General features: G+C 44.2%; 2 protein-coding genes and 1 long non-coding RNA gene across 4 annotated transcripts in view; 2 read left to right on the top strand and 1 right to left on the bottom strand.

The window, feature by feature from the left end:
- The first annotated feature begins 7,923 nt into the window (after positions 1-7,923).
- Positions 7,924-14,811, top strand: LOC106571891 (uncharacterized). Of its 2 annotated transcripts, none has more exons than XM_082961991.1 (5): positions 7,924-8,509; positions 10,552-10,744; positions 12,193-12,426; positions 13,278-13,442; positions 13,606-14,811. In XM_082961991.1, the coding sequence occupies exons 1-5, from the start codon at positions 8,425-8,427 to the stop codon at positions 13,973-13,975; spliced, it is 1,047 nt and encodes a 348-aa protein (XP_082818117.1). In that variant the 5' UTR covers positions 7,924-8,424; the 3' UTR covers positions 13,976-14,811. The 2 variants fall into 2 exon arrangements, with proteins under 2 accessions (XP_082818117.1, XP_014000896.2); XM_014145421.3 differs by having other exon boundaries at positions 7,926-8,509; positions 10,552-10,740; positions 12,193-12,340.
- The window catches only part of LOC145860897 (uncharacterized), a 38,285-nt gene continuing 23,877 nt past the window's right edge, over positions 12,335-26,742 (bottom strand). Inside the window, exon 3 of the long non-coding RNA XR_014380659.1 lies at positions 12,335-12,603. This is a non-coding gene — a long non-coding RNA (uncharacterized LOC145860897). The remainder of the gene's footprint in view (positions 12,604-26,742) is intronic.
- On the top strand, positions 14,935-25,596 carry LOC106571926 (caspase recruitment domain-containing protein 19-like). The gene is made up of 5 exons (XM_045696081.2): positions 14,935-14,941; positions 20,765-20,922; positions 21,229-21,388; positions 24,933-24,998; positions 25,254-25,596. The coding sequence occupies exons 1-5, from the start codon at positions 14,935-14,937 to the stop codon at positions 25,373-25,375; spliced, it is 513 nt and encodes a 170-aa protein (XP_045552037.2). The 3' UTR covers positions 25,376-25,596.

The raw sequence follows: 26,742 nt of genomic DNA, 5'->3' as shown, positions 1-26,742 counted from the left end.
ATAAGAGCACCTCCTCTCAGCTACCCACTGCACTGAGACTAGGAAACACTGTCACCACTGATAAATCCACGATAATTGAGAATTTCAATAAGCATTTCTCTACGGCTGGCCATGCTTTCCACCTGGCTACCCCGACCCCGGCCAACAGCTCTGCACCCCCCGCAGCAACTGGCCTAAATCCAGACAGCTGATGTTCTTAAAGAGCAGCAAAACCTGGATCCCTACAAATCATTTGGGCTAGAAAATCTGGACCCTCTTCCTAAAATTATCCGCCGCTATTGTTGCGACCCCTATTACTAATCTGTTCAACCTCTCTTTCGTATTGTCTGAGATTCCTAAAGATTGGAAAGCGGCCACGGTCATCCCCCTCTTATAAGGGGGAGACACTCTAGACCCAAACTGTTACAGATCTATATCCATCCTGCCCTGCCTTTCTAAAGTCTTCGAAAGCCAAGTGAACAAACAGATCACCGACCATTTCGAATCCCACCGTACCTTCTCCATGCAATCTGGTTTCCGAGCTGGTCACGGGTGCACCTCAGCCACGCTCAAGGTCCTAAATGATATCATAACCACCATCAATAAAAGACAGTACTGTGCAGTCGTCTTCATCGACCTGGCCAAGGCTTTCGACTCTGTCAATCAAAGTATTCTCATTGGTTTCTCTAATGACTGCCTCGCCTGGTTCACTAACTACTTCTCAGAGAGTTCAGTGTGTGTCACGTCCTGACCAGTAAAGGGGTTATTTGTTATTATAGTTTGGTCAGGGCGTGGCAGGGGGTATTTGTTTATATGGTTCGGGGTGTGTGTGTATGTAGAGGGGTGTTTGGTTTATGTATTCCGGGGTTTTTGTCATTGTTCTATGTTAGTGTATTTCTATGTTCTGTCTAGTAATTTCTATTTCTATGTGTAGGTAATTGGGGTTGGGGTCTTCAATTGGAGGCAGCTGTCTTTCGTTGCCTCTGATTGAAGGTCCTATAGATAGGAATGTGTTTGTCATGGGATTTGTGGGAGGTTGTTTTTGCACTGCTAGGGTTAACCTGCAAACTGTTATATTGTCGTCCGTTTTCTTGTTTTGTGAAGTGTTCGTGGTTATTTAAAATAAACGTCAAAATGAGCACTCAACCTGCTGCGCCTTGGTCCATCCACTACGACGACCGTTACAGAACCTCCCACCAAACGCGGACCAAGCAGCGGGCCCAGGAGGAGGAAGGATCCTGGACCAGGGAGAAAAAGGAGTGGAGGACATCGTGGACATGGGAGGAGATAATGGCAGGGGACAAGACCCTGCCATGGAGACAGGTGGAGACAACAAGAGAGGAACGGAAAAAGTGGAACGAAGACCGGGACTGTTACAGGGGTACACGGTTGGCATTTAAGCCTGAGAGGCAGTCCCAATAATTTTTTTTGGGGGGGGCACACGGGTAGTTTGGCGGGGCCAGGATTAAGCCGCATTGGAGGCAGCCTATTACTGGTCAGGTCCCGTGCGTTGGAGTGATGCGCACGGCGTCGAGGCCAAGCATTTACAGGCCGGTGTGCGTGGTGCCAGCGCCCCGCATTTGCCAGGGGGAAGCGGGCATCCAGCCAGTAAGGGTGGAGCCAGTACTGCGCTCGAGACCGCCAGTGCGCCTTCACGGTCCAGTGTATCCTGTTCCTGCTCCTCGCACTAGCCGTGAGGTGCGTGTCTCCACTCTGGCACATCCGAAGCCAGCACCACGCACCGGGCTTCCAGTGCGTCAGCTCAGTCCAGTACGTCCTGTTCCCGCTCCTCGCACTAGCCTTGAGGTGCGTGTCTCCAGTCTGATACCTCCAGTACCAGCCCCACGCACCAGGCTTCCAGTGCATCAGCCCAGTCCAGTACGTCCTGTTCCCGCTCCTCGCACTAGCCTTGAGGTGTGTGTCTCCAGTCTGGTACCTCCATTACCAGCACCACGCACTAGGCTCCAGTGCGTCAGCCCAGTCCAGCTCGTCCTGTCCCTGCTCCTCCTACTAGCCCTGTGGTGTGTGTCCTTAGTCTGGCGCGTCCTAAGCAAGCCCCGCGCACCAGGCCTTCCGGCAACAGTGCCTCGTCCAGAACTTCCGGCAACAGTGCCTCGTCCAGAACTTCCGGCAACAGTGCCTCGTCCAGAGTGTCCGGCAACAGTGCCTCGTCCAGAGCCTCCGGCGACAGTGCCCCGTAGAGAGACGGCCCACTGTCCGGAACCAAGAGAGACGGCCCACTGTCCGGAACCAAGAGAGTCTGCCCACTGTCCGGAACCGAGTGAGTCGTCCCACTGTCCGTAACCGAGTGAGTCGTCCCACTGTCCGTAACCGAGTGAGTCGGCCTACAGTCCGGAGCTCCCAGTGTCGGCCTACAGTCCGGAGCTCCCAGAGTCGTCCTACAGTCCGGAGCTCCCAGAGTCGTCCTACAGTCCGGAGCTCCCAGAGTCGTCCTACAGTCCGGAGCTCCCAGAGTCGTCCTACAGTCCGGAGCTCCCAGAGTCATCCTACAGTCCGGAGCTCCCAGAGTCGTCCTACAGTCCGGAGCTCCCAGAGTCGCCCTACAGTCCGGAGCTCCCAGAGTCCAGTCCAGGGTCTACAGTGACATGCTTCAGGCCGAGGTATTCAGTGGGGTGGACTGGTCAGGTAGGGGACTAAGCCCTAAGCCTAAGCCACCTCCACTGTAGGAGGTTTGAGGAGGGGGGGTGTAGCACAGGAGCCGTCGGTGACGGCAGCCACCCTCCCTTCCCGCCCTTTAGTTTAAGGGGTTTATTTTTGTAAGATTTTTTCTTTGTTAGGTGCATCCGGGGTCTGCACCTTTGGGGGGGGGGGGGGGGGGGTACTGTCACGTCCAGTGTTACAGTGTGTCAAATCAGGGGGCCTGTTGTCCGGACCTCTGGCAGTCTCTATGGGGGTGGCACAGGGTTGGTCACCATAGCAACACCCACCCGTAGCAAGCGCTCCAGCAGGTATATTTCACTGGTTATCCCCAAAGCCAACACCTCCTTTGGCTGCCTTTCCTTCCAGTTCTCTACTGCCAATGACTGGAATGAATTGCAAAAATCACTGAAGTTGGAGACTTTATCTCCCTCACTAACATTAAGCATCAGCTGTCAGAGCAGCTTACCGATCACTGCAGCTGTACACAGCCCATCCGTAAATAGCCCATTCAAACCAACTACCTACCTCATCCCCATATTTGTTTTTGTCAGTCTGCTCTTTTGCACACCAGTATTTCTACCTGCACATCCTCATCTGCACATATCACTCCAGTGTAAATTGTTAAATTGAAATTACTTCGGCACTATTGGCTGATTTATAGCCTTACCTCCTTACTTCATTTGCACACACTGTATACAGATTTTTCGATAGTGTTATTGACTGTACGATTGTTTATCCCATGTGTAACTCTGTGTTCTTTGTCACACTGCTTTGCTTTATCTTGGCCGGGTTGCAGTTGTAAATGAGAACTTGTTCTCAACTGGCCTACCTGGTTAAATAAAGGTGAAATGAAAATAAATAAATAATAACATTTAATTAATCTCTTAAACGTTGTTCAATATGGGGAATACATTACATTTCCGAGAATGCATTAGTTTAACCCTCAAGGTCACCGCGAGGCCTTCAAAAGGAAGCCAAATAAATGAAACCGTTGCTGGAACTATAATAGGCTATTCTTAGCACTAAGGTTAAAATAGTATATGAACATTGTTTCCAGAGAAAAGTGATATATACTGTCATGACGTGGCCCTCTTTGGATATAGCGAGTACCACCCCCCTCTCTCTCACCACCTCTCTCTTCCCCCTACACCCAGGCTCTGTTATCTCAGGTCGTAAGTTACTAGAGGAGACTCTCCTCAGGGCCAGGTAGTATAGAGAGAGAAAGGAACTTCTTCTACATCACAGAACTTGAGAACTGAACAATATCCATGTTTTGGAGAATGTGTAAACGGTCGGTGGAGAAACCAGCTACGACCAGTCCGTTTTGTTTTATGATTGTGACCTCAGGAAAGACAATACAGCCACATTACCATAACTCTGTTTATACAGTAGCCTCCGTTCTGAGGGTTGCATCTAATTATTGTATGAAATTAATGAGTAAAGATGAAACTATTTGTGAAATTGTGTAATGTGATTTTAAACTGTTAATGTGAGAGAATTGTATTCCCTTTAAAGTTTAACTAAGTCATTGGCCCGCCCCATGAGCACAGACATTGATCTGGCATCATGGGACAGCTCTTTTCTACTGTTACAAATATAACCCCCACCTGAAGGAATTCCCTTTAGACCATGCCTACCTTGGCCAGCTGAGGGGGATAAGGTTTGAGTAGAGACCATAAAAACCTCAGGATAAGCTAAGGTTGTAATGGTTGCTGAATTCTTAACCATACCACGTGGTTAAACTCTGAGACTATCGATTCCAACAGAATAAGAGCAACTCTTCGATACTAATTACTAGTCTGCAGCTAAGAATTATGTACCATTGAATGCGAAGACCGACAAACTGCCAAAATATCTATTCTATAAGAACATTTCTGAATGGGACTCTGAAGTATCCATTCTAACCACGAAAGACTCCTTGGAAGCAGATGGAGAGACAATCAAATGAACTTTCTATCAATATAATTATCAACTGTGTAGTGACTACGTCTTTCGCACCCTTCTCAGTCCCCACCCACTTCCTTTTGTCTACCAAGCCGTCATATCGGCTTAGCCCACTAGGGAAACTCCCCTATCATTTCCTTGTAACCATATCTACTGTTTGTTTGTTATGCATTTCTGTGATTATTTAGTTAGTTAGTAAATAAATGATTAAGACAGTTGATGTATGGATGATTCATAGTGAAGGCTGGGTTCGTGCAGATAATCAACAACTTACAACGTTTGGAATGAGACAAACGCGAGGTAAGAATAATTCATTAATTAGAAGACTAATTGATCAGATATTAAAATATCTGAAAAGTTATATTAGGAAAATTATAACTTTGTAATCTGAAGATTTTCCTTGGTGCCCTGACTTCCTAGTTAATTACATTTACATGATTAGTTTAATCACGTAATAATAATTACAGAGAATTTATTTGATAAAATAGTAGTCTTCAATTTAATGATACCAAAGACACGACAATTCTTTGGTATCTGCAAGTGTGACCTGTCATATTCAATGAAACTCCCATGTTCCATGACTGAATTGTACTGAATTGAATTATACTTTCTGGCACTCAAACTCAATTCTACATCTTGTGTGGTGTGGCCAATTCAATTTGAATTTCAACTCATGAGTTAAATAGGAGTAAATTCCCGAAATTCTAAATTGAGCCCAACCAGAACTTCCAGAACTTCCGGCAACAGTGCCTCGTCCAGAGTGTCCGGCAACAGTGCCTCGTCCAGAGCCTCCGGCGACAGTGCCCCGTAGAGAGACGGCCCACTGTCCGGAACCAAGAGAGACGGCCCACTGTCCGGAACCAAGAGAGTCTGCCCACTGTCCGGAACCGAGTGAGTCGTCCCACTGTCCGTAACCGAGTGAGTCGTCCCACTGTCCGTAACCGAGTGAGTCGGCCTACAGTCCGGAGCTCCCAGTGTCGGCCTACAGTCCGGAGCTCCCAGAGTCGTCCTACAGTCCGGAGCTCCCAGAGTCGTCCTACAGTCCGGAGCTCCCAGAGTCGTCCTACAGTCCGGAGCTCCCAGAGTCATCCTACAGTCCGGAGCTCCCAGAGTCGTCCTACAGTCCGGAGCTCCCAGAGTCGTCCTACAGTCCGGAGCTCCCAGAGTCATCCTACAGTCCGGAGCTCCCAGAGTCGTCCTACAGTCCGGAGCTCCCAGAGTCGCCCTACAGTCCGGAGCTCCCAGAGTCCAGTCCAGGGTCTACAGTGACATGCTTCAGGCCGAGGTATTCAGTGGGGTGGACTGGTCAGGTAGGGGACTAAGCCCTAAGCCTAAGCCACCTCCACTGTAGGAGGTTTGAGGAGGGGGGGTGTAGCACAGGAGCCGTCGGTGACGGCAGCCACCCTCCCTTCCCGCCCTTTAGTTTAAGGGGTTTATTTTTGTAAGATTTTTTCTTTGTTAGGTGCATCCGGGGTCTGCACCTTTGGGGGGGGGGGGGGGGGGGGGTGTGGCCAATTCAATTTGAATTTCAACTCATGAGTTAAATAGGAGTAAATTCCGAAATTCTAAATTGAGCCCAACCCTGGTATGTTTGTATACGAATACTTTATTTGTCCATCCGATAGGAGCATTTAGAGTTTGAATTTGTCTTTTTTACCTAGTATAACTTTGTTTTTTTCAGAATGAATGAGCATTAATTAACATGGTTACTTTGCCTCCGTTGGTGACCCTGGCATCTAATTTTGTACTGAAGTCCGTTTTGCTTTGTGTGGAGAGCAGAGTAGAGTTGGTGTGTGTAGGTCTCTACACTACGAGCAGTGTATCGCTCTTGGCTGGCATAAAGGCTATTCCATTAATAAGGCTATCTGATGAGCAGTATAATAGAGCTAAATGATTCATACCAGCTCAGGACCAATTGGATGGTTTACCATTAAGCTAATTGAACTATGCCACATCAAAACGATCTGCCAGGGCACAAAAGGAGGAGCAGGAAAAACACACTATAGGGCCTTCAATCTCAACTCTGGACCTCAAAACCAGTTCCACTGCATTTTTTTTATTGTTGCCCTCTAATCAGGGACTGATTTAGACCTGTGGTACCAGGTGGGTGTAATTAATTATCAGGTAGAACAGAAAACAAGCAGTCTTTGGATCTCGTAGAGTAAGAGTTGAGTACCCCTGCTATAGGGAATGAGATGGACCCCTTGGACGGTGACGTGGTTTACTCTTTCTTCAGGAGAAAAGACTGATTATGTTAACTGGTTGGTAGAGGACTGCTCTATAGACGCAGGATGTGAAGATAGTGATTGAAAACAACTCCCACGTCATGTATTCAAATGCACCCCTGCACAGTACGCATCAATGAGGAAATTATTTCCGGTTTGGCTGATTGTTCTTGTTCTTGGACAGCTGGTAGTGAAGTGTATGATGGGTAAACAAACAACACTTGTTCTGCTGATAGATTTCACTTGCATTGATTATAGGCTCTGACTAATCTGAATCTGAACCCCTCTCTCTCTATCTCCTTTGCTTTCGCACCATCCTGTTCCCCCCTTTATCTCTGGTCTTGTCCAGCTATTAACATTAACAGCTATGCATATGAATGACCACTGTTTATAAAGATAAAAATGATTCCTGTTCTGGCACAGAGAACAGACTGGCGAGCCTCATGTAAATCATATTACATTAAAGAACGAATAGGCAACATTTGTATTCTATAAATCAGAAGGGCAACCTCCAGGACGTAATACTTTCAGAATCTACCCAGGAAACTCTAGGCCAAGACTAATGGTTTAGCTGTATAAGTGATGGTGATGACCAAAGGTTACGGGTTCAAATCCCCGCCGTACAGCTATCTGCTCTAGACCGAGTCATGCAATCGGAGTCCCCTCACTAAATGTCCAGCCTGACAAGGTATTATCTGTGCAAATTGATTAGGAAAGGATATGGTAAAAATATATGTAGCCTACAACTGTACAGTGGATTCATGCCTTTAGAGTAAGTAATGTGAGTAGAGGATGTAAGCCAGCCAGACCCTGTCATGTGATGTCAGATTGAAGTGTGCAGTGGTGGACACTATCAAAGTCTCATGATATCCTTTGATGCATTACATCATGCAACAATAAGCACATTCCGGATATCTGAGGCTTATAAATAGCATTTTATAAGAAATATAAAATCTGACTACTTCCAAATAGCTTATAGTATATCAAAAGCCTGGTTGTATATGCTTAGTGCTATGAATGACAGTATATAGTACCATTATCATAAAGTATAATATGTGCACAGCAGATCATCGAAGGCGGGGCAATGTGACAGAATCACCTCTAGCCCACAAACACACAGATTCCTTCTGTATTGTGAACTGAAAGAAGGAATTCACTGCCAACCATAGCGATGATATTACATTACTTAATGTAGGCCTATTTTAATTCCTAATTCTATTCTGCCAACCTTCGGAGCGCCCTGACAACAAGCCTATTACGTGACATCAAGTGAACCAAGTGATATTCTGACAGCCTACACACCGATTAGTTTAGCAGACCTTGCAGACGGATTTTGCTCGGGACAGTCAGTGCGTTCCCAGAGCGCAGCGCGACATGCCGAGCCGATACACCAACACACCGGGTTGCTGTTGGGTCCGTGTGCCCGGGAGTAAGAGACAGAAAAAAGCAAACGCGTGAGCACGCACAGGCACTGAGACAGCTGCGAACACAATCCAGCCCAGTGACCATAATTCTCCAGCTCTAGGCTACCGTAGCATACTCTTGTGGGTCTCCTTATCGTTTTTTTACGCGCGTCCTGGAGGGGTTGTCGACCGTTGGGTAGATTACGTCCGACATGTCAACGGTTACAGCTTCGGTGGTTGATGTTTCCAGAACTATTTATTCAACCAAAAACGGCAACCGTGGCCGTAATTATACAGGTAAGCGAGCTTCACGATGTATCCAATGTGGTCATAAATGTCATGTCATTAGTACAGTGCCTGCTTTATTGGAGGCATTATGATGTTGTTTAATGGATTTGTGAAATATAGCTGTAAACTCTGTGTGAAATATAGCTGTAAACTCACAGAGTAGGCCTACCAACATGTAGCCTAATTTTGGGGAGAAAATGCATTCCATGACACACAAATAGCACTTCATTTATATGATGTATCTGTACTCAATGAATTACATTGCAGGAAAACAACATTAGGCCTACTTTCTGCAAGCTATGCATAATATGTATGCAAACTATCACATGACAACAAAACATACATGGAATAAAGGTCTTAACGTTTTAAAAGCTATGGTTTTAATGGAATAATAGAGTAGCCAGCCTGTCTATTCTGAGCCTGTATTGTAAATAAGGACAAAATAATGGAAAGGGGGAAGTGAGAGTGTGTTCCTATAGATCACATGGTCCGAGAAGCTGCAGGTGGCTTTCAGAATGCACTGTTTCTTAGTTTCACACCAACTAACACTGCGGTTGTACTGAGCTAGGATGTACAGCAACACTTTTAAACAAACACACACATACACACTCTCTCTCTCTCTCTCTCTCTCTCTCTCTCTCTCTCTCTCTCTCTCTCTCTCTCTCCCTCTCTCTCACACACACACACACTCACAAGTTACATAAAATTGTCCTTGTGTACTAAAAAACTGTTGCATAAATATGGTGTTTTCTGTGGATCTGTTCAGGCTGGTGAGGTTTCATCATGGCCTTGAAAGGCCTACTCAGCAATGTAACTCACCCTGCCAGTCCAGCCCAACTGACAGAGAGAACTGATATCTTTGATCAGAAATCTATGAGTCACAGACTGCTGGAGAGCGCTGTCTGCCTGCCCTGCAGAAATGATGGTTTATGAATTAGCCTACCACCCAATAGTCAGTCAGCAACATAACTCTCTTGCTTGCTGACTCTCTCTGTCTCTCTCTCTTTCTCACTCTCACTCTCTCTCTCTCTCTCTCATTCCCTCTCGCTATAATTCAAAGGAATACTCTCATGAGTCTCAGAAGTCTTGGAATTTACTAACACTATTTCAAACCTTATCTGAATTAAAACAACTTGGTTCCTCTTTCAGATATCGTTGAGTTCAAGAAGTCATTTCTTGAACATGTAGGACCTCTTCTGGTGGCAAGAAAACACTGCAACAATTTCTACACATTCGTAATAGGCCTAGGCTACATGATTTCACAGACAATTTCTCTAAAATGTAATTTGAAAATAGTGTTCATAAATTCCAAAACTTGAGACTCGTGAGAGTATTCCTTTGAATTATATCGAGAGAGAATGAGACATTAATTACATTTTAATTTAATTACATTACCGTTATACTCTTGAGGTGATAAGATGTGACGTGTTCCCAGTGAATGTGTTATTTGTTATATTAACCAATTACAGGAGCACAGCCAGTGTAGAAACAATTGACTGAACACACTTCACAGGATGTGACAAAGCTGTTTTGTTTATCCACAAGCTGTGGCTTACTTTGATTCCTTCCGAAATACACTCCTGTATATTTGCATTAGAGCAGTGTCATTCTGTTAAGGGTCATAGTTCAGTATGAAAACCAGAGCTCAGAGTGGGAGTCCATTTTCCTGCAGCACCGTGCTGAGTCTGATAACCAGCTGTTTAACATGGCCACAAATGGGACCTGAGATTCTGCCAAGCTAGCAGTCCTTTTATTTAATGATTTATCATGTTTCCTGCTTTGATACCATCAGCATTAGATGCAGCAAAGCGTAGGGCTGCAGATGTGGTGTGTGTTTTTGTCACGCAATACTGAGCTGCCCCCAACGGGCTTCTATGCAGAGTGTTCTGTAATGTAGTGTTCTGTGCTGAAGGGATGCAGCAGCATTCCATTGTGAGGGTTCCATGTGGTGCTCTCTCCTCTGAAAGTTCTATTGTGGCTGTTCTAGTTATCTGTTCTGCTCACATATGGCTGTATATACCATAGTTACCATCTCCCATCTCCCCCTCCAGGCCAGTGCACGCCCATGCCCCAGCCCGCGCTGGGCACCCAGAAGATCATTCAGGGGAATGGCACCAATGTGGGAACGGTGATCACCCTGCAGTGCCCATCCAGACACCGTCTGGTGGGGGGCAATGAGGTGTCCTGTGTTTGGGGCAGCAACAGCACCCAGTGGTCAGGAGGCTCTCCATGGTGTAAACGTATGTATCTGTGTCGTTCCACGAAAATAGTTCCTTTTGCAACCCTTTGATATTTTATGTAGAAATTGTGGACAAATATAGAATTTTAAAAGCCTGTTATATTAAATTAAGTGTCATTTAATATGAATGAAGGCTTGCTAAAGTGAAGTTCCAAAATTCAGAATTTTGACATGTCCCTCCTTCACACCTGTGTCACTTCTAGAAAGATTTTATCCCGCTTAATCCCCAAATTAATCTAAACAAACAATGAACATCTAATAGTCAAATCATAGAGTAAAAGCAAGTGAGCTGGTTCTACTCTTTTTGGCCTTTTTCTGGTGTTTTGTGGTAGAAAACTGAGTGGGTTGAGCATAACACGTCAACCCCGTTACCCATAGATAGACAGGGTAGGAATATTTTAACAAATGTATTTTTGGTGTGAATCTGGCATTCAATTGCCACTCCCTGTTGCACAGAACAAGCTTTCATTCCTCCTATCACAAGGGGATTAATGGCTGATTTAAGAAGAAATCATCAATCATGTTACAGTCAACTCTTAATATATTTAATAATAATAATAATAATAATAATAATAATAATAATATATTTGGTACTTAATAGGCACTTACTATATTATATATTTTTTATTTTACCTCTTGAGATGGGAAAACCTGTTTTTTATTAAGTTGAACATCTGCGCTTTGAAAAACATTTAAAAGTTACACTTCTCAAAAGGCATCTAAAGCTGAGAGGATACTCACACACTGATGTACCACTGGTCTTTACTTGTAGGTGTGGATGTTCATAGTTACAGTATGTTAGTATATGGCAGAGTTGGTCTGAGGACCCCAGTCTACTCCTTCAGGACATGTTGTCATAGAAAATGACATACCAGCCAGCAATCAAAGCACTCCGCATTAGTACAGTGCCGGTTATGTTTGTTCTTGAAATATTCATAGACGTCCTTGTGAAGACAGCCGTCACTTCAGTCATACATTATGGATGAGTCAGACTCGGGCTTTATTGTGAAAATGAAAGTTGTCCTCTTAGGAAAGTTTACGCGTGTGTGTGTGCGCACATGTGTGTGTGTGTGCGTGCATGCGTGTGTAGGAGTATATTAAAGCTTCAGAATGCATTGAGTGGAAAAAGTGCATGGATTGCAAACTCCCTGCTTGTCAGCCTCTTAATTATTCTGAAAAAGAGGAACATAGAGGAATATATTGGCGATATATTAGTTTTATGTGCTCTCTGACCATGGGCAGTGTTATGTAGATGTCAATGTAACACTTTAGGTACCATGGTACCAAGGTACTTAATGATGTCTATTATAAATGGATGCAATACACTTAAAAAGGCATTCAAATATATTATATTTCCATCACTTTCTGGAGTGATTTGTTTTTATATATCTTGTTTGTTATCTGTAGACAGATCTCATAAATTAATTGATAGATGTTTTATCTTTTCTCCCAGCGGTGTCCCCGTCGGAAGACTTTGGGTTCCGTGTGGCAGTGGTGGCATCCATCATCAGCTGTGCCATCATCCTCCTCATGTCCATTGCCTTCATCACCTGCTGTCTGCTCGACTGTGTCACGGAGGAGGAGAAGAAGAAGGAGGAGAGGTGAGAGGAGAGATGGAGGGAGGAGAGGAGAGGAGCGGAGGTGAGGGGAGAGAGCGAGAGAAGAGCAGAGGAGGAGAGGAAGAAGGGTGAGAGGAGTGATGGAGGGAGAATGGGAGGAGAGGTGAGAGGAGTGATGGAGGAGACAGGAGAGGCCAGAGGGAGAGATCGAAGTAGGATGGAAGGAGAGGTGAGAAGGAAAGATAGACTGGATAGGTGAGAGGAGATAGTAGATGAGGAGAGACGTAGGAGAGGAGGAGCCATGACTAGTGAAAGGGGAGAAGGAGGAGAGGAGACCAAAAGATGAGACAGGACACATGAGAAGGAGAGATGAACGGAAGAAAGGGGGGAGAGAAAGGAAAAGAGAAGACAGGAAGAGGTGAGAAAAAGCAAAAGATGGAGAGTCGTAAATTATACTATGTGGTAAAGGGGATTGATAACAATATTGAGATGTACAGTAGCTATTGAGAGTACAACATTTACATTTTAGCAGATGCTCTTATCCAGAGCAACTTAGTGAGTGCATACATTTTCAGAAATGAGTGCATACATTTTCATACTAGTCCCCCATGGGAATCGAACACACAACCCTAGCGTTGCAAGCTTCATCCTCTACCAAGTAAGCTACATTGGACTATACAGATGTATGATCTTAATTTAAGCCAGTTTGCTATAGCAGGAAAATAATCTTGCAGCAACAGGAAATGTGAATTATGATGTGAATTATCATTAATGAACATTTTTGTAGGGGTTGATACATTTTTCATTAGGGCAAATCAAGTCTGACATTTCAAAGTGGAAATTATAAACTTTAGAAGCCTTTTTAAACCTCAAATACACTACAAGTTTGGATTTCCTGCTGTTCAGGAACATTCTCAGCAACAAAAGAGTGATCAAATTAAGATCCTACATCTGTAAAAACTTTTTTTTGTGTTGCCAGGGAGACGCGTCTGTGGCACCAGCTGGAGCAAGTAGAACTGGAAGAGAACAGGGCCTCTCGCTACGGCCACAATGGCAGGAACAACAATAACAACACCCAGGAGAAGGCACTTCCACCATGGGTCAACCATGACCCTTCAATGTGTGACAATAAGAGACCCAGCTGGTGAGGAGTGTGAGTGTGTGTGTGTGTGTGTGTGTGTGTGTGTGTGTGTGTGTGTGTGTGTGTGTGTGTGTGTGTGTGTGTGTGCCTGCATGCGTGAGTGCATGCCTGTTCATGCGTGTCTGCCTTGCAAAGCTCAATGTCTCTGTGTCTGTCCTCTCTACAGGTATCATAAGTACCCCTATGCTCTGACTGGTCCAGTCCAGGCCTCCACCACTGGCCCAGCCCTCAACTCAGCTCCTCTTCCCTGCAGAGGCTACAACCATCCCATCCTCCCACACAACTCAGGCCTTTACCACAACCCAGGTCTGCCACACAATCCAGGCCTACTTCAAAACCCTATCTTAACCCAGTATCCAGGTCCACCTCGGACAACGGGCCTGGTTCAGACCCAAGTGGTACCCCCAGGCTCAGGCCTGGTCAGGCAGTATGGAGGACAGGAGGGCAGTGTATCTCCACTTCTGGAGAAGCCCTACAGGATGTGTCGACACCCCCTCTATGTCAAGGAGCGCCCCGTACGGGTCATATCCGTGTGAGGTCACAACCAGGAAGTGACTGAACATAGACCACAGGGTCATGGATAAACTGAACATTACATTTACATTTAAGTCATTTAGCAGACGCTCTTATCCAGAGCGACTTACAAATCAACCAGCTGGAAACTATATCCAAAAGGAAAGAGGACCACCTGAATTGTTACCAAGCCTATGCCATTATTAACCAGGCACCAATGAATATCGCCAGACTAAATGACCACATGACCATTGATTAGTCATTTGACATTGACCTGCAGTAGACCATTCAGTGACAAGGCAGCATTTCTAGGGTGCATCAGACATGTGCCTTAAACGCAGACCCTATCCCTCTGGACACTGCCCGAAGCTGAAAGTTGCGCTTACAGGGGGAGGACAGTCTTTATTCCATAGCAATCACTTATTATGTTGCTGCCTGATTTCACAGTGTTCCTCCTGGAAATGTACAATAGTAATAAACATGTGCACAGTAAATATTTCAGTTCTGAAATGGAATGTCCTGTATCTCTGAGCCATGAACTCTAGTAATTATGATTCTGGAAAGAATCATGTTGTACAGTATTCAGCATTTTTAAGTTTGATGCTTCTGCTTTGGTGGATCAAGGGATAGCATGTGTAGGCCTACATTTCCCAATCCTGTTGTGTACAATATGGGATGGTACTTCATGGTATAAATAACTCTTACATGTTATTCTGTACTATTGGAATGTAAAGGGAATTTTATGATAATTTTTTATTTTCCTATAGCCTACTGACAATGATGGTACGTAGTGCAAGTTGATTAGTCCCACTGCAGATGGATTGACGATTAATCATGTAATAAATTCTATGTTCTTAAACTTTTCCAATCAATGAACAAAGATGTGGCAGAACCTTGCATTATCATCAGTTAGGAATACGATTGTGAGGGAGTTTTACCAAAATAATAGAATCTAACCAAAATAGTCAGTCACCAAGTTAGGATGAGAGGTTTGCCATCAATAAAACAACCAATCAATGAACAGACTATTTTTGAGTGATCCAAGAGACTCAATATTATACTTATGTGGGTGACATATAAAACATATGTAAGTTACATAGGTAGGTAGGCTACAGAGTAATTACAGTGTAGGAGCACATTCTTGCATAGTTTAGACCTCAGTCAGTGACGTGACTTATTAATAGTCATTAGTGCACCACTACAGTGGGGCAGGGGTGTTCGGCCGGGTGTGCTATCATCATGGGAAGAGCGTCAAATTAGGGAGAGCAGGAAGTTAGTGAAGAGGCAGTCATTGGCGGCGAAGAGGCATTTGTTTTCTTCCATGGCAGGTTATTGAATTTGAATATAGCTTTTGGAGCTTTTGATTTATGGGTGAATCATGCGCTGCTGAGTACAATCTGTCACAACTATCCACAATGTCTTCTCGCTACCCGGAACCTGTTGCATTCTGACCTTCTCAATCTACAACAACTCAAACTAAAGTATTGGTTGTATTTAACTTCATTATTTTACCAACATTAAAGTAGACCCACAATAATCGCAAGTACTGTAAATGAGATTTACATTTTATTAGGCCTATATAGGATAGGAAACTCTGTCACCACCGATAAATCCATTATAATTGAGAATTTCAATAAGCATTTTTCTACGGCTGGCCATTTTCCAGCACTGCACCCCCCACAGCTACTTGCCCAAGCCTTCCCCATTTCTCCTTCTCCCAAATCCAGTCAGCTGATGTTCTAAAAGAGCTGCAAAATCTGGACCCCTACAATTCAGCCAGGCTAGACAATCTGGACCCTTTCTTTCTAAAATTATCTGCCGAAATTGTTGCAAGCCCTATTAATAGCCTGTTCAACCTCTCTTTCGTGTCGTCTGAGATTCCCAAAGATTGGAAAGCAGCTGCTGTCATCCCCCTCTTCAAAGGAGGGGACACTCTTGACCCAAACTGCTACAGACCTATATCTATCCTACTCTGCCTTTCTAAGGTCTTCGAAAGCCAAGTCAACAAACAGATTACCAACCATTTCGAATCCCACCACATCTTCTCCGCTATGCAATCTGGTTTCAGAGCTGGTCATGGGTGCACCTCAGCCACGCTCAAGGTCCTAAACGATATCGTAACCGGCATCGATAAGAAACAATACTGCGCTGCCGTATTCATTGACCTGGCCAAGGCTTTCGACTCTGTCAATCACCACATCCTCATCGGCAGACTCAATAGCCTTGGTTTCTCAAATGATTGCCTCGCCTGGTTCACCAACTACTTCTCTGATAGAGTTCAATGTGTCAAATCGGATGGCCTGTTGTCCGGGCCTCTGGTAGTCTCTATGGGGGTGCCACAGGGTTCAATTCTTGGGCCAACTCTTTTCACTGTATACATGAATGATGACGCTCTTGCTGCTGGGGAGTGTCTGATCCACCTCTATGCAGACGACACCATTCTGTATACTTCTGGCCCTTCTTTGGACACTGTGTTAACCTCTTACATCTAGACGTTCCGCTAGCGGAACACCTGCTCCAATATCCAATGATGGGCGTGGCGCGAAATACAAACTCCTCTAAAATACAAAAACTTCAATTTTTCAAACATATGACTATTACACAGCATTTTAAAGATAAGACTCTCCTTTATCTAACCACACTGTCCGATTTCAAAAAGGCTTTACAACGAAAGCAAAACATTAGATTATGTCAGCAGAGTACCAAGCCAGAAATAATCAGACACCCATTTTTCAAGCTAGCATATAATGTCACAAAAACCCAGAAGACAGCTAAATGCAGCACTAACCTTTTATGATCTTCATCAGATGACAACCCTAGGACATTATGTTATACAATACATGCATGTTTTGTTCAATCAAGTTCATATTTATATCAAAAAACAGCTTTTTACATTAGCATGTGACGTTCAGAACTAGCATACCCCCCGCAAACTTCCGGGGAATTCGCTAACATTTTACTAAATTACTCACGATAAACGTTCACAAAAAGCATAACAATTATTTTAAGAATTATAGATACAGACCTCCTCTATGCACTCGATATGTCCGATTTTAAAATAGCTTTTTGGTGAAAGCATATTTTGCAATATTCTAAGTACATAGCCCAGGCATCACGAGCCAGCTATTTAGACACCCGGCAAGTTTAGCACTCACCAATATCAGCTTTACTATTGTAAAAGTTTCATTACCTTTTGTTGTCTTCGTCAGAATGCACTCCCAGGACTGCTACTTCAATAACAAATGTTGGTTTGGTCCAAAATAATCCATCGTTATATCCGAATAGCGGCGTTTTGTTTGTGCGTTCCAGACACTATCCGAAATGGTAAAGAAGGGTCGTGCGCATGGCGCAATTCGTGACAAAAAAATTCTAAATATTCCATTACCGTACTTCGAAGCATGTCAACCGCTGTTTAAAATCAATTTTTACGGCATTTTTCTCGTAGAAAAGCGATAATATTCCGACAGGGAATCTCCTTTTCGGCAAACAGAGGAAAAAATCACAAAGGCGGGGGCGGTCGGGTCACGCGCCTAAGCCCAGAGTCCCTTGATCGGCCACTTGAGAAAGGCGATAATGTGTTTCAGCCTGGGGCTGGGATGACGACATTCTGTTTTTTCCCGGGCTCTGAGCGCCTATGGACGACGTAGGAAGTGTCACGTTAGAGCAGAGATCCTTAGTAAAAGATAGAGATGGAAAAGAAGTTCAAGAAATGGTCAGACAGGCCACTTCCTGTAAAGGAATCTCTCAGGTTTTGACCTGCCATTTGAGTTCTGTTATACTCACAGACACCATTCAAACAGTTTTAGAAACTAGGGTGTTTTCTATCCATATGTAATAAGTATATGCATATTCTAGTTACTGGGTAGGAGTGGTAACCAGATTAAATCGGGTATGTTTTTTATCCAGCCGTGAAAATACTGCCCCCTAGCCATAACAGGTTAACAACCCTCCAGACGAGCTTCAATGCCATACAACTCTCCTTCCGTGGCCTCCAACTGCTCTTAAATACAAGTAAAACTAAATGCATGCTCTTCAACCTATCGCTGCCTGCACCTGCCCGCCCATCCAGCATCACTACTCTGGACGGTTCTGACTGAGAATATGTGGACAACTACAAATACCTAGGTGTCTGGTTAGACTGTAAACTCTCCTTCCAGACTCACATCAAACATCTCCAATCCAAAGTTAAATCTAGAATTGGCTTCCTATTTCGCAACAAAGCATCTTTCACTCATGCTGCCAAACATACCCTCGTAAAACTGACCATCCTACCGATCCTTGACTTCGGCGACGTCATTTACAAAATAGCCTCCAATACCCTACTCAATAAACTGGATGCAGTCTATCACAGTGCCATCCGTTTTGTCACCAAAGCCCCATATACTACCCACCACTGCGACCTGTATGCTCTCGTTGGCTGGCTCTCGCTTCATACTCGTCGCCAAACCCACTGGCTCCAGGTCATCTACAAGACCCTGCTAGGTAAAGTCCCCCCTTATCTCCGCTCACTGGTCACCATGGCAGCACCCACCTGTAGCACGCGCTCCAGCAGGTATATCTCTCTGGTCACCCCCAAAGCCAATTCCTCCTTTGGCTGTCTCTTCTTCCAGTTCTCTGCTGCCAATGACTGGAATGAACTACAAAAATCTCTGAAACTGGAAACACTTATCTCCCTCACTAGCTTTAAGCACCAGCTGTCAGAGCAGCTCACAGATCACTGTACCTGTACATAGCTCATCTATAATTTAGCCCAAACAACTACCTCTTCCCCTACTGTATTTATTTATTTATTTATTTATTTTGCTCCTTTGCACCCCATTATTTCTATTTTTACTTTGCACTTTCTTCCACTACAAATCTACCATTCCAGTGTTTTACTTGCTATATTGTATTTACTTTGCCACCATGGTCTTTTTTGCCTTTACCTACCTTATCTCACCTCATTTGCTCACATTGTATATAGACTTATTTTTCTACTGTATGTTTGTTTTACTCCATGTGTAACTCTGTGTTGTTGTATGTGTCGAACTGCTTTGCTTTATCTTGGCCAGGTCGCAATTGTAAATGAGAACTTGCTCTCAACTTGCCTACCTGGTTAAATAAAGGTGAAATAAAAATAAATAAATAAAATAAATAAATATAGGCTAAACATTAATAAAATCAGGACCCTGTCTTTCAAAGATAATTTGTAAAAATCCAAATAACTTCACAGATCTTCATTGTAAAAGGTTTAAACACTGTTTCCCATACTTGTTCAATGAACCATACACAATCAATGAACATGCACCTGTGGAACGGTCATTAAGACACTAACAGCTTACAGACGGTAGGCAATTAAGGTCACAGTTTTGAAAACTTAGGACACTAAAGAGGCCTTTCTATTGACTCTGAAAAACACCAAAAGAAAGATGCCCAGGGTCCCTGCTCATCTGTGTGAACGTGCCTTAGGCATGCTGCAAGGAGGCATGAGGACTGCAGATGTGGCCAGGGCAATAAATTGCAATGTCCGTACTGTGAGACGCCTAAGACAGCGCTACAGGGAGACAGGACGGACAGCTGATCGTCCTCGCAGTGGCAGACCACGTGTAACAACACCTGCACAGGATCGGTACATCCGAACATCACACCTGCGGGACAGGTACAGGATGGCAACATCAACTGCTCGAGTTACACCAGGAACGCACAATTCCTCCATCAGTGCTCAGACTGTCTGCAATAGGCTGAGAGAGGCTGGACTGGGGACTTCACCAGACATCACCGGAAACAATGTCGCCTATGGGCACAAACCCACCATCGCTGGACTGGCAAAAAGTGCTCTTCACTCAATCCCATTGAGCACATCTGGGACCTGTTGGATCAGAGGGTGAGAGCTAGGGCCATTCCCCCCAGAAATGTCCGGGAACTTGCAGGTGCCTTGGTGGAAGAGTGGGCTAACATCTCACAGCAAGAACCGGCAAATCTGGTGCAGTCCATGAGGAGGAGATGCACTGCAGTACTTAATGCAGCTAGTGAGTATGATGGTCAGATTTGCGTTTATCATCAAAGGAATGAGCGTTACACTGAGGCCTGTTCTCTGGAGCGGGATCGATTTGGAGGTGGAGTGTCCGTTATGGTCTGAGGTGGCGTGTCACAGCATCATCGGACTGAGCTTGTTGTCATTGCAGGCAATCTCAACGCTGTGCGTTACAGGGAAGGCATCCTCCTCCCTCATGTGGTACCCTTCCTGCACGCTCATCCTGACATGACCCTCCAGCGTGACAATGCCACCAGCCATACTGCTCGTTCTGTGCGTGATTTCCTGCAAGACAGAAATGTCAGTGTTCTGCCATGGCCAGCAAAGAGCACAGATCTCAATCCCATTGAGCACGTCTGGGACCTGTTGGATTGGAGGGTGAGGGCTAGGGCCATTCCACCCAGAAATGTCCGGGAACTTGCAGGTGCCTTGGTGGAAGAGTGGGGTAACATCTCACAGAAAGAACTGGCAAATCTGGTGCAGTCCATGAGGAGGAGATGCACTGCAGTACTTAATGCAGCTGATGGCCACACCAGATACTGACTGTTACTTTTGTGTCCCTTTGTTCAGGGCCACGTTATTCCATTTCTGTTAGTCACATGTCTGTGGAACTTGTTCAGTTTATGTCTCAGTTGTTGAATCTTGTTATGTTCTTACAAATATTTACACGTTAAGTTTGCTCAAAATAAACGCAGTTGGAAGTAAGAGGACATTTCGTTTTTTGCAGAGTTTATATATCTTCTAATTAAGGTGCTGCCCAAATGTGTGTTCTTTGTGCCTTATTTCCTGTATTCCCTAGCTCCCTGGTCAGGCTCAGACTGCTATCATGAGCAGCTAAAAAGGAACTCCAAGTTCCTGTGTTTAGACCAGAGGATGCACACTGAGCTGGTGGGCAGGATAGTGCTGCAGCTCAACAGGACCTACCCTCAAATACTTACTGACAAGGAGGCCCTGAGGGTAAGTAGCCTTGTGAGTATGCTAACTCTCTGAAGGGATTTAGGTTCACTACAGGGTGCACACAGCTTTACACCCCTTTCGCCTGACCACCCTTAGCCTCTATGCCTTTACATATCTAGCTCTACATGGTCATGCAATTTACAATATTTCAGTCTTTGCAATTTGTTGTGTTGTATTTTGTGATTCTAGGGAATACTGGACAATAATAAGTCAGGATGAAGGCCTTATTACAGATCCATAAATGCATTATGGATAATTGGACAGTTGACTGGACTCTTGTGATTGGATGCTTGTGTAATTCTACAGTTCAGGAACCTGAGCGCGCCTACTGCGGTGCGATTGGCTGAGCTGCTGGTGTACTTACAGGGGAAGGGCGAGGAGGAGTTTCATGAGTTCTACAGGGGGCTTCAGATCCACGCTGACAAGGTCTACTTTAATCTGCTTACCAGAGTCAGCCGAAGAAGAGGTACCGCAAGGAGAGGCAATCTCTCTCTCTCTCTCTCTCTCTCTCTCTCTCTCTCTCTCTGAGTGTGTTTCTATGTCTGTCTGTTTCTCTCTTAGTCTGTCTTCCTCAGTCTGTCTGTTTCCTGCAGATGTATGCCTACTGTTTCTTTGTGATGCTGTGGAGAATGACTAACAGTGTTCCGTGTGTTTCTGTTCTAGAGCCTGCAGACCCAAAAGAGACTAACACTGTGGGCCGCCGCATGGAGAGATATGTACTTAATGACAGGGGTAAATATAATACCACATTACAGGGCTAATGATAACTAACAACTTCAGATTAAGCCAAAGAAAACGTTGTGATCCATTTAATAAACACAGAATACCAGCAAAATAGATAAAACGGTGTAGCAGTAGCAGGAACAATGGCATCTAATTGGTAAAACCTGGTACTTTCTCACTCATTTCTGTGGAGAAATGGCTAATTTCTCTGAAATTAAATGGAATGACTCTTATGTGTTGGAGCATCTGGTCCCTACTTGACTGAACTACTCAACCCCTTCAGTGTTCCTATATGCAGGATAGTCCTGCTCCACTCTGCTCTGATTATGTAGTCCGATGCTTTATTAAAGACCAACACACATGTAAATAACCTGTGAGCTTGTAAATATCCAGTGTTCGTGTAGATATACACTATATAAACAAAAGTATGTGGTATCCCCTTCAAATTAGTGGATTTGGTGATTTCAGCCACACCCGTTGCTGACAGGTATATAAAATCGAGTACACAGCCATGCAATCTCCATAGACAAACATTGGCAGTAGAATGACCTTATTGAAGAGCTCAGTGACTTTCAACGTGGCACTGTCATAGAATACCACCTTTCCAACAAGTCAGTTTGTCAAATTTCTGCCCTGCTACAGCTGCCTAAAATCACCATGCGCAATGCCAAGAGTCGGCTGGAGTGGTGTAAAGCTTGCTGCCATTGGACTTTGGAGCAGTGGAAATGCATTCTCTGGAGTAATGAAACACGCTTCACCATCTGGCAGTCTGACGGACGAATCTGGGTTTGGCGGATGCCAGAAGTACACTACCTGCCCGAGTGCGTAGTGCCAACTGTAAAATTTGGTGGAGGAGGAATAATGGTCTAGGGCTGTTTTTCATGATTTGGGCTAGGCCCTATAGTTCCAGTGAAGGAAAATCTTAACACTATAGCATACAATGACATTCTACACGATTCTGTGCTTCCAACTTTGTGGCAATGCCCTGTGCATAAAGCAAGGTCCATACAGAAATGGTTTGTCAAGATCGGTGTGGAAGAACTTGACTGACCTGCACAGAGCCCTGACCTCAACCCTATTGAACACCTTTGGGATGAATTGGAACTCCGACTGCAAGCCAGGCCTAATCGCCCAACATTAGTGCCCGACTTCACTAATGCTCTTGTAGTTGAATGGAAGCAAGTCCCCGCAGCAATGTCCAACATCTAGTGGAAAGCCTTCCCAGAAGAGTGGAGGCTGTTATAGGAGCGAAGGGGGGACCAACTCCATAATAATGCCCATGATTTGACGAGCATGTATCTACGTACTTTTGGTCATTTTCAGTGCATTCGGAAAGTATTCAGACCCCGTGACTTTTTCCACGTTACTTTACAGCCTTAATATAAAATGGATTAAATTCTTTTTTCCCCTCATCAATCTACACACAATACCCCATAATCACAAAGTAAAAACAGGTTTTTAGAAATGTTGGCTAATTTATAAAAACATGTAAATATCACCTTTACTTAAGCATTCAGGCCCTTTACTCAGTACTTTGTTGAAGCACCTTTGGCAGCGATTACAGCCTTGAGTCTTGTTGGGTATGATGCTACAAGCTTGGCACATCTGTATTTGGGGAGTTTCTCCCATTCTTCTTTGCAGCTGCCCAGCTATTTTCAGGTCTTTCCAGAGATGCTAGATAGGGTTCAAGTCCAGGTTCTGGCTGGGCCACTCAAGGACATTCAGAGACTTGTCCCGAAGCCACTCCTGCATTGTCTTGGCTGTGTGCTTAGGGTCGTTGTCCTGTTGGAAGGTGAACTTTCACCTCAGAGTCCTCAGAGTCCTCTGGAGCAGGTTTTCATCAAGGATCTCTCTGTACTTTGCTTTCCCTCGATCCTGACTAGTCACCCCTGCCGCTAAATAACATCCCCACAGCATGATGCTGCCACCACTAGGCTTCACCGTAGGGATGGTGCCAGGTTTCCTCCAGACGTGACCCTTGGCATTCAGGCCAAAGGGTTCAATCTCGGTTTCATCAGAACAGAGAATCTTGTTTCTCATGGTCTGAGAGTCTTTAGGTGCCTTTTGGCAAACTCCAAGCGTGCTGACATGTGCCTTTTACTGAGGAGTGGCTTCCGTCTGGCCACTCTACCATAAAGGCCTGATTGGTGGAGTGCTGCAGAAAAGGTTGTCCTTCTTGAATTTTATCCCATCTCCACAGAGGAACTCTGGAGCTCTGTCAGAGTGACAAAGTATTGGTGGTTTCAAATTTCTTCCATTTAAGAATGATGGAGGCCGCTGTGTTCTTAGGGAACTTCAATGCTGCAGCATTTTTTGGTGATCCTTCCCCAGACCTGTGCCTCAATACAATTCCTTTGACCGCATGGCTTGGTTTTTGATCTGACATGCACTGTCAATTTGGGGACCTTACATAGACAGGTGTGTGCCTTTCCAAATCATGTCCAATCTATTGAATTTACAACAGGTGGACTCCAATCAAGTTGTAGAAACATCTCAATGATGATCAATGGAAACAGGATGCACCTGAGGTCAATTTTGAGTCTCATAGTAAAGTGTCTGAATACTTATGTAAATAAGGTATTTCTGTTTTTTTATTAAATTTTTTGCAAACATTTCCAAAAACCTGTTTTCGCTTTGTCGTTATGGGGTATAGTGTGTAGATTGTTGAGAAAAATAAATAAATGTAATCCATTTTAGAATAAGTCTGTAATGTAACAAAATGTGGAAAAAGTCAAGGGGTCTGAATACTTTCCAAATGCAGTGTAGTGTACTTTATACAGCACCTGTAGTTTTCTTTTAGAATACACATTTTATGGAGGCCTAACAACTGTATAGTATGGCTTTGTTTCTGATTTTAATGCACTTGACCATTTTGGAAAAGAGTTTTGTCGAACTGCTGCTTCTTATCGAAGCATCCACCCCGTAAATTTAATCAAGATTTGTTTTGCATCCAGCCTTGTCACCTCCATAACCTCAGCTAAGCATGTGGTTAATTAATATTTTAGTATTCCTCCATTCAGAGTCCAATCAGTCCCTTCGCTCTGCTTTTACCCCCACACACACACAAACCAACCTCCTCATTCCTTTGAAGATGTTGTTATGCTTACAGTAGGTCAAAGGTAACATCAGTCAGAAAAGTTCGTCATCTCTGATATACATCTGTAATGAACCGGTAACTGCCAATCACGTGGCAAAGAAAGAGATGTTTTCTTTAGAGGAAGCCATGTGCATAACGTCACTCATGAGTCTGTCTGTCTGTCTGTCTGTCTGTCTACCTCTCTCTGCAGGACCTCTGTTCTTTCTGAGTTGTTTTAGTCTTGCAGTGGGCTTAGCCTTGCTCTATTGCTATGGAGGTAAGTCCTTCAGTCAGGGAGAAAAGGTTTGCCATTAAATAATTGAAAATAACTTAGTAACGGATGTTCAGTGTGCAGTTACATGCACAATGACGTGCACAGAGCATGTTTTAATGTTTCATGCTTTTGTGTCATCAATGGCACAAGGGCACCTATCTTGCTCTCAGTCACATCTCTCTGTTTCTCTCTCCCTGTCTCTCCATTCCTCCTGTACTCTATTTCTCCCTTCCTTCCCCTTATGTCTCACTCCAACAGAGTGTAATTTGAGTGGTACTGGTCCATTTCTGAGCTTCTCAGTGCTGGGACTGGGCAGTGGGGCCAGTGAGGTTCTCTTAGCCAACGCCAAGGTGTCACGTCCTGGCCAGTATAAGGGTTAATTGTCATTGTAGTTTGGTCAGGACGTGGCAGAGGGTATTCGTTTTATGTGGTTCGGGGTGGTGTGTTTGTTGAAGGGGCATTTGATTTAAGTATTCCGGGGTTTTTGGGCACTGTTTGATTTTCATGTATTCTATGTTTAGTCTAGTGTGTCTGTTTCTATGTTTGGTTAATTGGGGTTGGGACTCTCAGTTGAAGGCAGGTGTTGTCTATTTGCCTTTGATTGAGAGACCCATATATTAGGGTGTGTTTGTCATTTGTGGGAGATTGTTCTGTGTTTAGACTTGTCAGACTGTTTTGTTGATCGTTCGTGCTTTTGTTATTTTGGTGTTCATTTTGAATTTATTAAAACGTCAAGATGATCATACACATACCTGCTGCGTTTTGGTCTCATCACTACGACAACTGTGACACAAGGACTGATCCACAATACAATAAGGTCATATTTGGGGAGTAGAATTGTAGAATTGTAATTTAACAGTACCCCTGAATTTTTAAATGGACATTTGACCTATTCATTTTATATGCGTTTGTATAATTAGAGTTAGTGCCTCTATGCTCTGTGTCATCTAGGCCTACTGGATTTAAAACCCATCTTAAACACCACAGGAAAACAAAATGCCCTGGTTAACTTAACCTGAACCTTTAAATCTAGACTAATTTGAAAGTGAAATTCCTAAACATTTAGTTTGAAGGTCTCCAGCTCAGAGCAAATGTATGGCCTTTTTCACAGGGAATGGATGACTTCTCCACATATCAGGATTATAAGTGTACAGACTGAACACCTAACTCGTCTGTTGTTTGAATGTTGTCACTGTTTTGTGTGACACTGAGTGTTTGGACAAATCTCAAATGACACCCTATTCCATTTAAAGTGCACTGTGTTGGTTTGACCAAGTTGAGACTAAGGCTTGGTCTCATGTAGTCCCACATGGACACACAGGGACTGTCCTCACCAACACCTTCACTGTCACCGCTCAGTGCCTTCTAAAACTGTGTGCAATCAACAGCTTATTGACAGTCTCCGAGACAACCTTATGCTTACTACTGGCATGTCTTCACATGTAGTTGCACTGAGAGTCTTGTTAAATAATGAAAGCACTTATGTCTTACCCCTTGTTACCATAGAACTGAGGAATATCACCATAATAAACTGAAAACTTTGTTCAAATCTAATCTTGAGTTTTCTTTTGATTGGCAGGGGTTTAAAACCGATTATTGGTATGTCTCATGGTTTGACAAACACCGCTCTAGCTCCACCACTATTTATTGCAGATGTGGAGGTGTAACATAAACAGTTATGGAGGCTTGAGACAGATACGACGCATCTCTATCTCTCTAGTTGAAAACTGAACTGATCGATTTGAAT

The sequence above is a fragment of the Salmo salar genome, chromosome 15 (genome assembly GCF_965601325.2).
Source record: "Salmo salar chromosome 15, fSalSal1, whole genome shotgun sequence".
Classification (NCBI taxonomy): Eukaryota; Metazoa; Chordata; class Actinopteri; order Salmoniformes; family Salmonidae; genus Salmo; species Salmo salar.
Note: the sequence above shows the minus strand (reverse complement) of the source record. Positions and strands in the feature narration are given on the sequence as shown.

Bases quoted from the DNA above. Each gene is read 5' to 3' on its own strand.
- LOC106571891 (XM_082961991.1), top strand. From the start codon at position 8,425: ATGTCAACGGTTACAGCTTCGGTGGTTGATGTTTCCAGAACTATTTAT. The intron at 8,510-10,551 runs GTAAGCGAGCTT...CTCCCCCTCCAG, and splicing joins CCGTGGCCGTAATTATACAG to GCCAGTGCACGCCCATGCCC. The intron at 12,427-13,277 runs GTGAGAGGAGTG...TTGTGTTGCCAG, and splicing joins AGAGGAGGAGAGGAAGAAGG to GGAGACGCGTCTGTGGCACC.
- LOC106571926 (XM_045696081.2), top strand. The intron at 20,923-21,228 runs GTAAGTAGCCTT...GTAATTCTACAG, and splicing joins CTGACAAGGAGGCCCTGAGG to TTCAGGAACCTGAGCGCGCC. The intron at 21,389-24,932 runs GTACCGCAAGGA...CTCTCTCTGCAG, and splicing joins CAGAGTCAGCCGAAGAAGAG to GACCTCTGTTCTTTCTGAGT.